The 16,671-nt window shown below is 36.5% G+C and overlaps 1 protein-coding gene across 11 annotated transcripts in view; it reads left to right on the forward strand.

Annotated features, from left to right (window-relative positions):
* The window catches only part of LOC140726699 (disks large homolog 2-like), a 797,667-nt gene that overhangs the window by 619,315 nt on the left and 161,681 nt on the right, over window positions 1-16,671 (forward strand). For 9 of the 11 annotated variants that reach the window (XM_073043428.1, XM_073043429.1, XM_073043430.1 and 6 more), the window contains one exon: window positions 8,554-8,668. In XM_073043428.1, the coding sequence (XP_072899529.1) occupies window positions 8,554-8,668 (115 nt within the window). Of the gene's footprint in view, window positions 1-7,155; window positions 7,295-8,553; window positions 8,669-16,671 lie in introns of those variants that run through there. The other 2 variants (XM_073043440.1, XM_073043438.1) reach the window with 2 other exon arrangements.

A 16,671-nucleotide genomic window follows, 5' to 3' on the forward strand; every position in this document is an offset into this window, starting at 1 on the left:
AAATGGTTCCGGAGGACTGGAAATTTGAAAATGTCACTCCTCTCTTTAAGAGGGGAGAGAGGCACAGGACAGGATATTATAGGTCAGCTGGCCTGACTTAAGTGATTCATAAGATTTTTGCATCCATTTTTAAGGATGAGGTTTCAGGGTACTTGGAAACAAATGATATAATAGGCCAAATTCAACATGGTTTCCTTACAGAGAAACTTGCCTAACAAATCTGTTAGAATTAATTGAGGAAATAACAGGCAGGATAGATGAAGGAGAGACAGTGGATATTGTTTACTTAGATTTTCAGAAGGCTTTTGACAAGGTACAGAACACGAGGCTGCAAATCAAGATAAGAGCCTATGGTATTATAGGAAAGATACTAGCATGGATAGAAGATTGTCTGACTGGCAAGATGCTAAGAGTGGGAATAAAGGGGCATTTTCTGGTTAGCTGCCGGTGACAAGTGGTGTTCTGCAGAGGTTGTTGTTGGGATCACATCTTTCCATATTACATGTCAATGATTTAGAATGATGGAGTTGATGGCTTTGTAGTCAAGTTTACAGATGGTACAAAAATAGGTGCAGGGAGAGGTAGTGTTGAGGAAGCAGGGAATCTGCAGAAGGACTTAGATTTAGGAGAACGAGCAAAGAAGTGACAAATGGAATGCAGTATAGGGAAGTGTATGGTCATGTACTTAGATAGAAGGAATAAAGGCATAGACTATTTTCTAAACGAGGAGCAAATTTAGAAAACAGAGGTGCAAATGTACTTGGAAGTCCTTGTGCAGGATCCCTTAAGTGTTAACTTGCAGGTGCAGTTGGTGGCATGGAAGGCAAATGCAACATTGACATTCATTTTGAGAGGACTGGAATATAAAAGCAAGGAGTAATGCTGAGCATTTAAAAGGCATTGGTCAGGTCGAACTTGGAGTATTCTGAGCTGTTTTGGACCCCTTATTTAAGAAATCATCTGCTGGTTTTGGAGAGGGTCCAGAGAAGGTTCACGAGAATGATTCAGGGAGTGTAAAGATAAATGTGTGGGGTGTGTTTGATCGCTTGAGGAGTTCAGAAGAATCTCATTGAAAACTACTGAATATTGAAAGGCCTAGATAAAGTGGATGTGGAGAAGGTGTTCTCTATAGTAGGGGAGTCTAGAACTAGAGGGCACAGCTTCAGAGTAAAAGGACATCCCTTTAGAACAGAGATAAGGAGGAATTTGTTTTGCCAGAAGATGATGAATTTGTGGAATACATTGCCACAGGTAGCTTGGAGGCCAAGTTATTGATTATACTTAAAGCGGAGGTTGATAGGTTCTTGATCAATAAGGGCATCAATGTTTATTAAGAGATGGAGGAGAGCGGGGTTGAGAGGGATAATAAACAGCCATGATGAAATAGCAGAGCAGACTTGATGGGCTGATTGGCCCAATTCTGCTTTTATGTCTTATGGTCATATATCCCAACATATATCCACCTCACTGCTTTTCAGAATTACCAACTACATCCTCCTGAATCTCAAAATGTCCCCACATATTATTGTGCCCCACTCTGTTTTCACTATCCTTCAATTTTATCTCCTCTGTAAATACCAACACAAAGTTTGCATTTTGTACCTATGACATCTGCTTTGACAGGAAGCATAAACTCCCTCCTTTATCATTGAGTGGACCTACCCTCTCCTTAGTTTTTTTTCTTATATAAGTATAAACTTCTTTTCACAATGTACCTGAATGAACTAATGGTGAACATTTTGAATGGCATTTCAAAATTACACTGATAGTGCCTCAGCAAATAGTGACACTTTAACAATCAGAGACAGGTTTATTATCACTGTCTTAAATGATGTGAAATTTGTTGTGGCAGCAGTACAGTGCAAAGACATAATGCTACTATAAATTACAAAATAATTAAATAGTGCAAAAAAAGAATAACAACGTAGTGTTCATGATTCATGGACCATTGAGAAATCTGATGACAGACTGTGGGTCTTCAAGCTCCTATATCTCCTCCCTTATGTTTAGTAGTGAAAAGTGGCATGCCCAGATGGTGAGGGTCCTTAGTGATGATGCCACCTTCTTGAGATACCACCTCTTGAAAATGTGGTTGATAGCGGGGACAGTTGTGTATATGATGAAGCTGGCTGAGTCTAGAACCCTCTGCAGCCTCGTGCAATCCTGTGCATTGGAGCCTCCATACCAGGCAAAGATGCAATAGTCAGAATGTTCTCTGCTGTACATCGATAGAAATTTGCAAGGATCTTCGGCGTACATACAAAAGGTACTTAAATACTTAATGTAGTGCTAACATACTTCGATGAGTATGATTTCCACCCTTCATCTGAGGGTTCTGCTGGCACGTTGATGATGATATTCTTAATCAATGCAAGGCTGTCAGAGATTTTCCTGCCTGGTACAGCACAGGTTTGGTGCAGGTGGATCACCTGTCACAGAGCATACTTGTTCGAAGAAAGCCTTGTACAAGATCTTGTACAAGGATCCATCATCCAGGCCATGCTCTCTTCTCGCTTTTGCCATCAGGAAGAAGGTACAGGAGCCTCAGAACCTGCACCACCAGGTTCAGGAACAGTTATTAGCCCTCACCATCAGGCTCTTGTACCAGAGGGAATAACTTTACTCAACTTCACTCGCCCATCACTGAACTGTTCCCACTGAACTGGATTCACTTTCAAGAATCCTCATCTCATGTTCTCAATATTTGTTGCTTATTTATTACTATTATTTCTTCTTTTTTCTCTTTTTTTTGTAATTGCACAGTTTGTTGATTTTTTTTGCACATAGGTCTTTCTTTGATTTTATTGTTTTTCTTGTACTTACTATGATGGCCTGAAAGAAAATGAATCTCAAATTGTATGTGATGACATGTACAGTATGTACTTTGTTAATAAATTTACTTCGAACTTAGTAATTCACATTCAACAGCAAAAAAAGGTCTCCAGTTCCTGATGTCTTCCAGCTCTCTCTTCTTGTAAATGAGGGCGATGATATTCTTTTTCATTGATTCTGATAGGCTGCCAGCCAGAAGCTCAGTGTTGTGGGCTCTGTGGCACTCAGCTATCCATTTTACAGAGCAAATACAACTCAACCAGTAAATTGTCACACCTGTTAGTTTTATTCACTTCAACTAAACAGAACCTGTCAGCTCTTCCAGAGTTAGTGGTTGGACCAGACTCTCCTACTTGCTGTTATCAAAGACCTCCATGTAAGAGTTCCGAGAGGCAATGAAGTCAGTGGCCTTTCTATCATCCAGGCCAGCACAGAAGGATTTGCTGATCCTCAGCATGTCTGTATATCAGGATGTTTCTGAGCCAATCTCATGCTTTTCAACTCTTGGAGCTCCACCCTCACGTTCAACTCCTTGACTGCAGAAGGGGAAGTTTCTATTCAAATCAATTCAAGTTTAATTGTCATTCAACCATACATGATTACCCATGAATACAGCCAAACAAAACTGCATTACTCCAGGGCCAAAGTGCAAAGCACAGTACCAATAGTCATAAGGCACAAGTAAGATATCAGAGATACAGTCACACAAAAAATATAGTCCAAGACACTGAGTCCATGAATGGTGCAGAAATCTGCAGTTAAACACAATACTTATTGTCTGAACACTGGGGGTAACACTGACTTCAGCTTGTATGCTGTGCCACACTGATTCCAATGCCTTTATTCTGGGTGGCTATAAACAGTTGAGGCCTGGTTTTCATTATAGTCGAGGCCATGCAGCTCCCCTACTGTCTGTTCCTGCCGCCCACCAATAAATCAGTGAATTGGCCTTGCAGTATTCCACAGTAACAATGTCCAACAGGGTCTTGCAATCATAAGAAAATGACTAGGACCATCATTGGCTATTAGACTGCACTCTGCCTGCATGCTTCGACTCCTCCAGTGCCTCTCTGATACAGGCAGTAGCACGATTCACACCGAGTCCAGCTCCTCAGTCTCTCTGCCAACGAGCAACTCACTGATGGGGTAGATCTACAGTTCTTTAAGTTATTAATGTCCAGCAAGGTCTTGCAGTTGTACAAGAATACATTTAAAAAGGATGATAACACCTTTGTTTGACCCCGTAGAGGCTGCTGCAATCAAACGTGCTGCCATCTTAACGGAATTGATTTCTGGAGTTAACACAATTCCCTCTGACTCTCTCTTACTTTCTGAATCCTTTAAAAATGAATAATTTTTTGATAGTCTCATTGGTTGCTTTCAACCAATGCAAGCAAACATAGCACATCCTGCAGGAATTGCAAAAAGAACATGATGGATTCAGTGGTTAATTTCCTGTGTTCACTGTCAAAACCATCAAATCTGATCACTGAGATCTCATTTGGCTGGCAGTGAGTGTGCCCTCCCTGTCAGATCCTTCATACACAGGTAATGATACCTCACTCACAGCACACGCTCCCACTGATTTGGTTATGATGAGGATGAGGTGATTGCCGACCTCACTGTGCTCTGCACATTTTCAGACAAGGTGTACAAAAGGAATCAAAGGCCCTTATTGAGGTTCACCTCAAGCAGTTGCATTGTAGAGACTTTTCTAATCGAAGGATACATATCTGGACAAGCTTCATGCGTCTCTAGAAGATGACCAACTCAGTTAAAGATGAACTTGCACATACAGGGGTTCTGGAAAATGTGCTGAGGGATCCACTGAAGCTAATGCAAAGGCTTTGTGGAGGACTGCTGTCTAAGGTCCTGTCACCACTGAACACTGAATGGCTGAAACATGTGGAAAAGCCTCTCAAATGCTTGCAGTGTGTATTGTTGAAAGAAGCAACATGAGTGCCAATGGGCTTTGTATAGAGAATGTACTAACAGTACAAAAGGTATAGATTTGATAATACTCTGAATGTATAGACTGGATGACAATATGAATGCAAAGAAAGCCATGCAGCTTTTTTTGTATTTCTTGTATGTATTTTTATTAATGAAGTCTATTCGTGAAATTGTAAAAAAAATCACAAATTGCATAATTTCTAGTATAAAGTGTGTGAATGAAAATCACGGAGTAATTGTACCAGGATGTGCTTTTATAGTCCCCACCTGTGCCATGCTATGTTAGTGAGCGTTATTTTGGCTTATTGGATTTTTAGCTCATTCAGTTATAGGTCAATTTTTTATTGATATATTAAGGGTAAAATGGTTATTGCCACTTATGGATATTGGAATTATTTCTACAAATTATTGCTCCTCAATACTTTCAAATCTGTTTGTAAAATAGAAATTAGAAGTATTGGGCACATTTCCCCTCTTTAGATGTATGATGATATTTGGTTCTGGTATGAGAACGGCTGTCCAGCACTTAAATGATAGTCACGTGAGATTGAACTTAAAATTACAGATATCAATAAGCAGTGAAATGCTTAAGATATAAAATTGAGTTTTGTGTTAATAATGACTGTCCCACTGTAAACAGAATTAAAATAGATTTGGTTTAATTATGCTTAGTGTAGAATTTTTCTGACATTTTACAAAGACCACAATATATCTGAGGTAAAATTTCTTTAGAAATAGTTGAAACTGTTTGGGTTGTTCTGAGTAACACTAATCCAATACTCAAATCTGATATTTAGTTTGATATGTTCTTAATTACTTTATTCATTAGTTTTCAGAAAATGAATGTTTTCTCCAAGGAAATGATCATTAATTCAAAAGTTCAAAGTTAAAAGTAAATTTATTATCAAAGTACATACATGTCACCAAATACAATCCTGAGATTCATTTTCTTGTGGGCATACTCAGTAAATCCAGGAACCATAACAGAATCAATGAAAGACCGCACCCAACAGGATGTACGAACAACCAATGTGCGAAAGACCACAAACTGCAGATACAAACTTAAGTAAAAATTTAATGCTTTAGGAACATTTTACCAGTATAAGATTAGCTCATGAAACGTATCTATTTGACAGAGAAGGACTTAAGTTGCTGGCTGGATTCTAGATCCTTACAATTGCACAAATTCAGAAAGTCAGTGGGGTATTTTATGTGGTTGTATTTGCCAAACCCAGTCCTGTTCACAATCAAACTTTCCAGCAGGGGTCACTGGATAATGAGGAACAGCAGGAGACAGACTGATGTTTTTCTTTCCTGTGCCAGTACATTGTAATTAATTATAATGCCCTCATTGTCAATCTGGCTACTAATAACAATTGAGTATACGATCTGAGGAGTGAACTTGAAGTTGCACCATTCTGTTTCTTCTATTACTGTACCTGTTCTATTTCCTTAAAAATTATCATCTAATTTAACTCAATTTTCCCAGATTATTTTACTACTTTCAGACACAGTGAGAGTAGCAAATTAGGGGACTAATTAAAATAAAATTCCTTTTCTTCTTTCTTGAAAAGGTACCAATGAAGTTAGTAAAATAATGCATAACTGTTTCAGAAAACTGCACGTTATATCACTGCTTCGATGTTAAGAGTTTCCTTTATATTAAATACCATATAATTTTATCTGAATTTCGGAAGACTTCCTATAAAATATTGTGGCAATTCTTTCCTATTTTGAACTTTAATTTTGTGCAGAATAAATCCAAAGAATGGAAATTTTCTATCACTGTGTATGCTGGCAGCAGCTCCAAATAATAAAGGCATTTTGAAAAACATTGTATTATAATTCACTTTTTCAGTCTTACAGCAGTAAAAAAATAAACTTACGCATTTCCAAGTCATAGAGACACTTCGAATACACACAGTATAAAATAATACCTACTGTTGTTTTATATGAAGAGTTTTCTTTTGTACATATTTTTAAAATGTCCTTATTCATTTCTCCTTCCGACCTGAGAATCTTAGAAACCTGTAAACAAATGAATTAAAATGGAACATGCTAACTACCAGGTAGAGTGGGGGGAATAGAGGGGGGTAGCAGTGGAAATACAGAGTTAAAATATATGAAAAAAATAATTAATAAAACTTGTTCTCTTGAATAAAGATATGCAAAAAGCCCTCTGGTGAACATAATAGAGAAAATTGAATCTAATAATGATTACCATCTGCAGTAAAAAGCTGCTGTCAGCATTTAAAACATTTGTTGTTTGATGATATGAGGTATTAAACCATTCCATCATGTGCCATCATAGACTGCAGTGATAGGATGAGTTGAAATAACAGAAAACACTGATGCTTCAACTTCGTCAAATGACTCTGGGTTTGACTGCACATTTTTAATGGGTCATTCCTTCTTGAGCTCTACTGCTGCTGCTGTGACAGGATAGCCCTGATTCCTTGTTATTCCTAGGAAGATTTGAACACAATTGGGAAGGTACTCTTGTTTTCAGGTGGGATTTCAATTTTTTTTAAAGAGATATCTATGGAATAATAACATCATGCTGATTTTAGGTGCTAGTTTAAAATATTTCTACTGAAATTAACTGAATGGATGTTTATAGAAATCCATTTCAATGTATTTGGTTTCCCTGGTGATTTCTCTCAGTTGGCTGTCGAGGTTATCCTGCTGTGGAAAATGTGTATATGGTTTTCAATGTAATTTGGTATTTGTGATTTGAAGGAGTTATTGTTACATGTTCCTGCTTTCCTAACTCTCTCCTTGATAAGTGATTATATTGTAATTATATTTAGAAAAGGAAACGTAGACCTTTGAAGATCCCTTTGGTGGATCAAACATTGAAATGAAATAACACAATGAATGCTGTTTACTCTTTTAAGTGCAAAGTGCTGTGCGATCATATTTGTTAAGACAGAATTTTCATGTGTAATGTTGAATCACTCTGATGCAGATTGCAGGGATTGTGCAGGCAGATATATATAACTATCAGCAGATATACTAGGTTCTGACTGTCTTGTTTATTCCCTATATCCTGACAATATACAAAATTATTTTCCAACATAATAGCTAGGAATCAGTATTTCTGAAAATAACCATTGGTCCCTGCATATATTTAATTTGCATTGTGATTAATAATTCTATTTTAATTATTGGTATAAAAATTATGTGGTAATAAATCACTATAAATGCCAATGAGAACATATATGTCAGTAATAAACCTCTTTAAATTGTTTATAATATTTTGCACTCTAAATACTATACAACCTTTTCTGTGTCTAAAAGCATCTTCCACAGATCTGCAGAATTGTAATGTAAAATGCCTAACAATGTTTTAGAAGAAGCCTAATATATAGTCTTGAATGCAACCACTAATATATTGAAAACATGCCTCTGGTTGATAAAGTCGCTTAACTTTGCAACTACAACCTATCTATTGTAGATCCATATGAATCTGTTAACATTAAGACCACATGAAGCAAAACTGACTTTATAGATTTCTCTGGAAAAGCATTGTTTAATCAGAAGGTGAAATTGTTGAATTCCCGGGAACAGTTTGAACTGCATTGTTTCCTGTTGTGGACGTCCTTGTGCATTCTGGGGAGGGAGGGGTAATGACGAGAGGCAGTGGAAATATGTGTTGTAATTTTACAGCTAATAAACCCAATATTGAATGGGCTGTAGAAAAATAAAATCTGAAATATTTTTATTTGTTTTTTTTTACCCTTCCACCCCTCCATATTGCCTATTAAGAGTACAGCCGGTTTGAGGCAAAAATCCATGACTTGCGGGAACAGATGCTAAATCACAGTATGAGTTCAGGGTCTGGCTCCCTAAGAACCAACCAGAAACGCTCATTATATGTAAGGTAAGGTCATTACTTTATCATTTATTCAATTAGCTGCTCTTTATTCCAGTACATTAAGTATATTGTATATATTTATACTTAAACGGAAATTGGATTATAATTGAAAATTGGCACAGTGTCAACATAGGCCAAGCCGCACATACTTAATGCAGCCAAAATTAGAACCATGAACTTGGTATGCCACATTGACTAATCAGCTGTGAGCTTGGGCATCAGTCACAGCCCAGCCTTTGTTTGGAAGGTGGCCAAGATCCTCAGCTAAGTTAGGGGTGTCAGTAAGAACAATTTGGGGTGAAACAAGCAGTGAGCAGCAGCAATCATTGAATGTAATGAGAAGCCTGCCTAAACTCCATAATAAAACATGTAAGTGTAGTTCAAACTTACGTTCCATCAATATCTCTTAATTTTCACTTTTGTCTAGCGAGAACCTGAAGTAATTGACAGCAGTGTACATGTTGTCAGAGCATATGTAAGTAAGGTACATGCCTGTATGTATGCATCACTTGCATAGATAAAGTGCACAAATACGATAATTTCCTACTGAACACTTAAACACCCATTTTGCATGTGGGAAATTGGGTATTATAATCCTAGTCCTATGCCAAACTGTTATAAAGAAGAATTTCAATCATGCTTGGACAGTGACATTGGCAAACCATATATAAGAATACTATTTTGATTGATGAAACAGCAGTCCTTTTATGCAATTTGGGGCTACATAGTCACCTTTGAGTCAGCATCTGGGGTTCTTCACCAGAGGATGTGTAGTGATAATGAAAATCTTTGCCTTCATTACTACACCTAACATGGCTCTCTCTAACTGCCAGTTCAACCAAAGTCCAAAGTTTATGTCAGTGAATTTTTATGGCAAATTATTAGAGAAGCATATATAAAGTTGAAAACAATGTTAATCACTAAATCTTAGCACTTTTACATTCAGTGAAATATTTGTATATATGCAGATTTTCTATAATTAGTTCCACCACTGGGTGAGAAGTGCCATAGATCTTCTTGTTACTCATTTCTTTCTGTTGGCTGTGAATTCTGTTAAGTATAATCAGCCTGTACTTCTTGGCAGGTTTGAATGTGCAATGTATCCTTCAGTTCAAAATCTGTGCTTTATGAAAAAACAAACCTTTGTGTAAGCTGTTGAAGGAAGAACAAATTACAGAAGTGCTGTTTGTCGCTTCCTTCATGGTGTTTCTGCATATCTGGACTTCTACTTTAGTGTGAAAATTAATTAGTCATTTTCTAATATGAATTTGTGTGGTCCATAGAAAAATAATAGCCAAGTAATGAAAGCATATCACACGTATCAGTAAATGCATAGTACAATGAGTTATAACCTTTCATCAGCCAAGATGCTCAGGTATTTGCTAAAAAAAATGAGTTAATTCTACATAAAGCAAAAATTGTGTGAGTATTCACGATGAAAAACATCAGTGAGTCATTGGATTTTGTACCTGGAGTAGTAAGTTGTATAGTGAATGTTGGTAGAAGCCGGAAGAAAATTGTTTGTCTCCCTTAATCATTCAGAAATATCAAAGGGAAAATGGCAAGACTGGAGGAAAATAAATTTAATAATATTGAAACTGTGAATAAATAATAAGCCAGTATTTGGGTGTGATGGTTTCAATTTACTCTTGAAACCATTTGTCATTTTTAAAGATTTTTTTTAAAGTATAGGGATTTTTGTGAGCTCATTTCTTTGCCATAGTTATTCTTCGTTCTGTATTTATATGAGGTGAAGAAAGAAACTATCAGGGTGGCATCAGACACAAAAGCCTCAGTCTTTCCCTACTGCTTCGCACATGCCAACTGTTATTTTTCTTGTGGTAGTATTTGGTGGCTCAAACCAAGCTTTTCACTGAAATATGCTTCAACTGTGTGTGCTAATGTAAATGTATTTTGCTGCTCCTGACTAACGCAGTATCCTGGCTAGGACAACAATTTTTTGTTGCAATAGTATGCAATGACCATAATCATTTCCAGGAGCAGCAATACAATGGCTAAGGTTCACCTTAAGATTCATAGGGTGGAAATGGATGAAATAAACGGCAGAAAGAAGTGAGAATCAATGATTAAGAGAGGGAAATTGAAGTAGATGAAAAGAAAAAAGGAAAAATGAAGATGGCAATGAATGTGGCTGAAGGTATGACAGCAGTGAAGAGGAAATTATGAATATTAATTGAAAGAAAGGGGAAAAATAAGGGCAAAATCTGGGAGCAAAGCTTGTAGGCAACTGGATGGAGTTAGACATGATGCTTAGAGTTCCAGAGGACTATGATAGCTAACATTAACTGACAGGGAGTGCAAAAACAATGTTAGCATGTGATACAATGAGGACAAAGTGGTGCTCCTTTAAACACAATAAATAAATTGGTGCTAAATTGAACAGGGAAAATTGGAGGGTGGAAAAAGATGCCATTTTGGTCTGAGGGGAAAAAACATGCTATTCTGGTTTAAATTAAGTTGGACACTAGAAAATTGGAAGAAGAAAACTGGTCAATATATAGTGGAGGGCTTTAAGGGGATAAAAAAGACTCACAAACGAAGTGAGGACTGGATTGTATGGTGTCTCTTTGAACTACATGTATAGCGTGCCTCTGTATTGAGATGAGAGTTGGATTTGGGAAATTGAAACTTCTCAGGAAGTGATGGTTCATTGTTGAATATTCAAATATCATGTCATTGTTCCTTACTTTTGATTTAAATAGCTATGTGTTGTGACCTATTGAAGTGCAAATAATTAATCTATTTCTAATGCAAAAATGTGCATTCTCCAGCGAAGCCCAGCCTTTAAATCCCTCGAAATATTCACCAAGAGTATGATTTCCTCTGTTAGCCTGTCATGATTTTTTTTTGCAACCTGAATGTAAAAAAACACTGGATACATTACATTACTGAAGTCACTGAGACAATTTTGACTTACAATCATGGTCTGTTTTTGTTAAATTTCTGTTAACAGTTTTTACACATGTGTAATTATTGATTTATCTGTTACTCATGGATGATAATGTTTACATGTTGCTTCATGACTAATATATCTTTTAATTCCTCTTTCATCTGATTAAACTGAAAATATAATTAAATATCCACTTTAGTGCTTTTAGTGTGTAGTAAACGAAATATATGTCTAGAAAATTTAGAGTAAACCTAATCTGAATCTCTCACTGACATCACATTATGGAGAATCAAAATTAAATCAGTGGATAAAATATATTAATGCTAATATGATAAATTTACCTGAAACATTACCAAGTGTTTTGGAACTTTTAGTGCTTTATTTCAGAGTGCTTTAGTGTAATTTGGGTACATGTAACATTAATCCTAGATGATGTCAAGTTTCATTTCTTCAGTGTGATGTGGGAACTATGAATATGATTAACTGTCTTGAATTTGTCACATCTCAAAGAGCTGTCAATTGAAGTATTCTCAAAGATATAGTGAACTATTGTGAGTGTGGCGTCACTTGAAATATACTTCAATTGAGTCTAATCTGTGATTTCATTGAATTAGAATATAAAGAAATTAACTCCATTCTTTCAAAAAGTAAGGAGACTACAGTCAATTTAATGGCCATCATAGGGAAAATGTTAGAAACAATTTTTATAGATATGATATCAGGGCACAAACAATACATAGTAATGAGGCAAAGTTAACATGGTTTTATAAAAGGGAAATCGTGTTTGACGAATTTAATGGAGTTCTTTGAAGAACTATCATGTGCTTTAGATAAAGAAGAAACAGTGAATGTACTACATTTAGATTTCCAGGGCGCTGATTGTGAAGTGCCACATCAAAAGTTATTGCAGAAAATAAGAATTCACAGTGTAGGAGGTAAAACATTGGCATGGATGGAAGATTCATTGGCTAACAAGAAACACAATAAAGACATGGGTCTTTATCTGGTTGACAAGATGCAAAGGAAGTGTGCCACCAGGATCGATGCTGGACCAATGTTTTATAATACATTAAAATGGCTTGGATGAAGGGAACAAAGCTACAGTACCAAATTTGCTGATGACACAGGTAGAGAGTAATTTGCAGAAGAGGATATGAAGAGCTACAGAGGAATACAGATGGGTCAAATGAACGAGCCAGGGTGTAGAAAATGGGGTATAATGTGTGAAATTGGGTGTTCTGGGAATAAAAGTAAAGAAGATGCAAACTTTATAAATGGTAAGGGATCTAAGAATTCTGAGGTTCAGGCTTGTAAGTAACTAGCATGCAGACACACCATGTCACTGGGGAAGCCAAAATAATGTTCTTGTTTATTACCAGATAAATTATATACAAATGAAGTGTTGCTATGGCCTACAATAAAAGGAGGTGTACAAGGATAAAATCAAATATACTGTATCTTGTCTAAGGAAATACGTAAATACATTTGAAGTAGTTCACCGAGCTTTTACTCAGCAAATACCTGGACTAGATCTGTTGTTCAGTGAGGAAACATTGGATAGTCTAGGCATGTTTCCTGTGGAATTTAGAATCATGAATGATGGCTTGCTTCAAACACGTATGATTCTAAGAAGTCTTGACAAGGTGGAGAGGATGTTTCCTGTTTCGGGAGAATCTAGTACAAGGGGCAGCTGTTTAAACATAAGGGTTCATCTATTTAAGACAGAGAGAATCATAAATCTTTGTTGTTTTCTGCCTTATGGGTGGTGGAAGCAAAGTCCTAGACAGACTCTTGAAAAGGAAGTGTTTACAATCAGAACAGAAACCTTAGTGAACAGCCGGGGGGATCTATTCTGCATCTTAATGATACTTTGATACATATACAATATTCCCAGAATCTGTTAATGTCAAATACTTTTCCACCTTTGATTAATTATCTTATATTAAAATCTGGTTTAATTTCTTGAAGCTATCCTGGCTTTTTCTTTGGTTGCTGGTTTGTGGGAGTAAAGTTAGTGTTTTGCATTTTAACATCAGTTTTAAATTATTCACATTTCTTTATTAACAATAACAAAACTGGAGAATGTAAAACTAAGAAAGGGTCAAATAAAGTAAATGATGAAGTTAAATCGCTATTAAAATAAGAGAAAACCACTAAACACTGTATCACATGCGGCTAGCTTGCACCTTCTCATTTCCAATGGTGAACTCGCCTACAGAAAATTTGCAAGTGACCAACAATACTTGAATATTTAAATTAGCAGGAAGACTGTCAAATAATTGCCACTGTTTTAAATATCCAGAAAATAAGACTGCTTTAAAGAAGATATTAAGATTGGAAAAAGTGTTAAGGGGAAGTTTAGTCAAGAGGTATACATAAGTAAGAAGCTGGAAATCCAGAGCAACACATAGAAAGTTATGGAAAACTCAGTGGGACAGGCAGTATCTATGGCGAGGAAGAAGCAGTTGACATTTTGCATCGAGACCCTTCAACAGGCCAGGTAAGAAAGAGGAGTTTGTATGTTCTTCCCACAGTCCAAAAACATACTGGTTAGCACGTCATTTGATCAATGAATGTTGTCCTGTGATAAGGCTAGTGTTAAATATAGGTGGGCTGCTGGGCAGCATGCCTTGTTGGGCTGGAAGAGCCTGTTCCACATTGCATCTCTAAATAAAAAAAAGCCAGATTAAGATGTTGGGGGAGAATGGAATGAGTACAACCTGGCCAGGAGAGGGAAAAGATAGGTGGGTGGGGGAGGGGAGGATGACGTGAGAAGCTGGAAGGAGATATGTGAAAGAGGTAAAGGGCTGAATGAGAAGAAATCTGATAAGAGAGAGGATGGATCATGGGAGAAAGGGATGGAGGAAGGGCACCAGAGGATGATGATGGGCAGGTGAGAAGAGAATGAGTAAGCGAGGAGCTAGTTTGGGGAATGGAAAAAGAGAGAAGAGGTAGAGGTAGTGAGAGATATTATCAAAGTTAGAGAAATCGATATTCCTGCCATCAGGTTGGAGATTACCCAGATGGAATATGAATCATACAATACAAATGTCTAAATGAAAGCTCTACGGTATGAGAGAGTAGGTCTGCAAAGGAGCTTTCTATGGACCATACAAAGCAGCATGTCTGTCGCGCAAACTTTTCTGCTTTTGTACCGTTGAGTCATGCACTCTAATCTTATTTATCTGAAGTAGTAAATTACTGTGAAGAAAAAGAAATGTCTGCAGCAGTATAAAAGTGCAAATGCATAATTAATAGGGATAAGGTACTAAAAAATTAAGTACAGTAGCATATTGTGCCATACACACAAAATACTGGAGGAACTCAGTAACACAAGCAGCTTCTATGGAGGAGAATAAATAGTCAACGTTTCAGCTAAAGATTTTAATGGATCAAGCCATTTCTAGAACAGAAACACTGAAGCTAAGTAATAATTATAATAGACATTATTTAGAGCTACCTGAGTTGGGAATAACCAGCAAACCCCATAACCTTAAGATGTCTCCATATCAAAATTGTAGTTTGAAGGACCATTTTTTCTTGTGAGCACAGTGAATATTGCCCTTGACTCTGTGGTCAAAAACAACTAAAGCCACTAGCTTTAAAGAAACCAGTCCACACTGACCTAGTAAAGTTTGTGGTATGGACTTTTCTTTTTCCTTCGTTGAATGTTGATAGGTGTTAATTTAAGGATGGAGGTAGCCAACAAGACTATTCTCATCAGGTTAGTTTAGTACTGATCATGTTAAAAACTCTCACAGACAGCAAAAAGATAAGTAACAGGCACATTTTTTAATTCATGTTTTAACAACTTACTGTGACTGAAGTAAAGACTAGAACATGTAGATTAAGTAGCTGCTAAAATATTATAAACAAATCATTTAAAAATAAAGTTACAAAATACATTCTTTGTAAGATCCATAGAATTTTGAAATAATTTTGTGGAAATGACAGTCCACAAATACACCTTCATTAATAGCTAAAGGGATTGCTATTTAATAATTATCAATACATCATTAAAAACTCAGTTACATTTCATACAACTCTTTCAAGATATTTTACTGCAATAGTTATTCATAAATATCATTACACCGATTCTTCAAAATTAACAATAAAAAGGCCTTTAAAGCAGTGGATCCTGAGAGCAAAGAAAGAATTATTGGCAGCAGCCTTTGGATTTCTCTGTTTAATTGCACAAGTATATATTTCAGAAATTGATGCACATTCATTTTACAACAATGACAATAATTTTATTATCATTACAGCAGCAAAGAATCTAAGTCTGACCCTTAGAAAGAAAGGCAAACTGTTAAACCTGTAAATGAAATTAAAAATAGGAGCAGATACAGTGGATGGAATTGGGTACCTATTAAAGTATGTTAGTTTGTGATTTTTTTATATTGCCTATAAATATATAGGTCTGGCATTTTTCTGTTATTGGTGAGCCACCTATGCCCCTTTTATTTCTATCATGATATAGGAATATATATTTTTCTTTCCCGAATGTAATTGTAATATAATCACATGTGGTGATCAGCTTGATTTCTTAGCTGTTGTCGCTGGCTGCAGACTATCACTGGTAACTTCCTGTAGTAGCAGTAGTTCTCTCACCTCAAACAGAGATAGAGAAGAACCGGAAAGGAAGTTGAATGATGCACTGAGAAATTAAAGGAAGTGTGATGTAGAATTTTAAGACATTAAATGAAAGATGCAAAGTTTATTTTACAGGCTAATTTGCTGCCTAAGTTTCACTTCAACTGCAACAAAATCAGACAACATGAGGATTACTTAGCAGGTCAGGCAGCACCTGAGGAGAGAGACACTGAGCCAATACTTCAGGTCACTAACCCTTTGTTTGAACTGAGAAAGTGAGGAAATAAGCTTTTTTAAATTACAGAGAAGATGAGAGAGCAGAGGGAATATCTATGATAAGACGGAAACTAATTTGTCCAGGTAACAATTATTTTTCTGCTGTCTATTTTGTTTTGAATCTGATGGTAACTTGTTTCTTTTTCTCTCTGAAAATGGTTGCCTGAACAATTTTAGTCATTCCCTCTGCGGTCTCCATCGCTCTCCCTCTCTGCAGTTTAAAACATGT

The sequence above is a fragment of the Hemitrygon akajei genome, chromosome 4 (genome assembly GCF_048418815.1).
Source record: "Hemitrygon akajei chromosome 4, sHemAka1.3, whole genome shotgun sequence".
NCBI lineage: Eukaryota > Metazoa > Chordata > Chondrichthyes > Myliobatiformes > Dasyatidae > Hemitrygon > Hemitrygon akajei.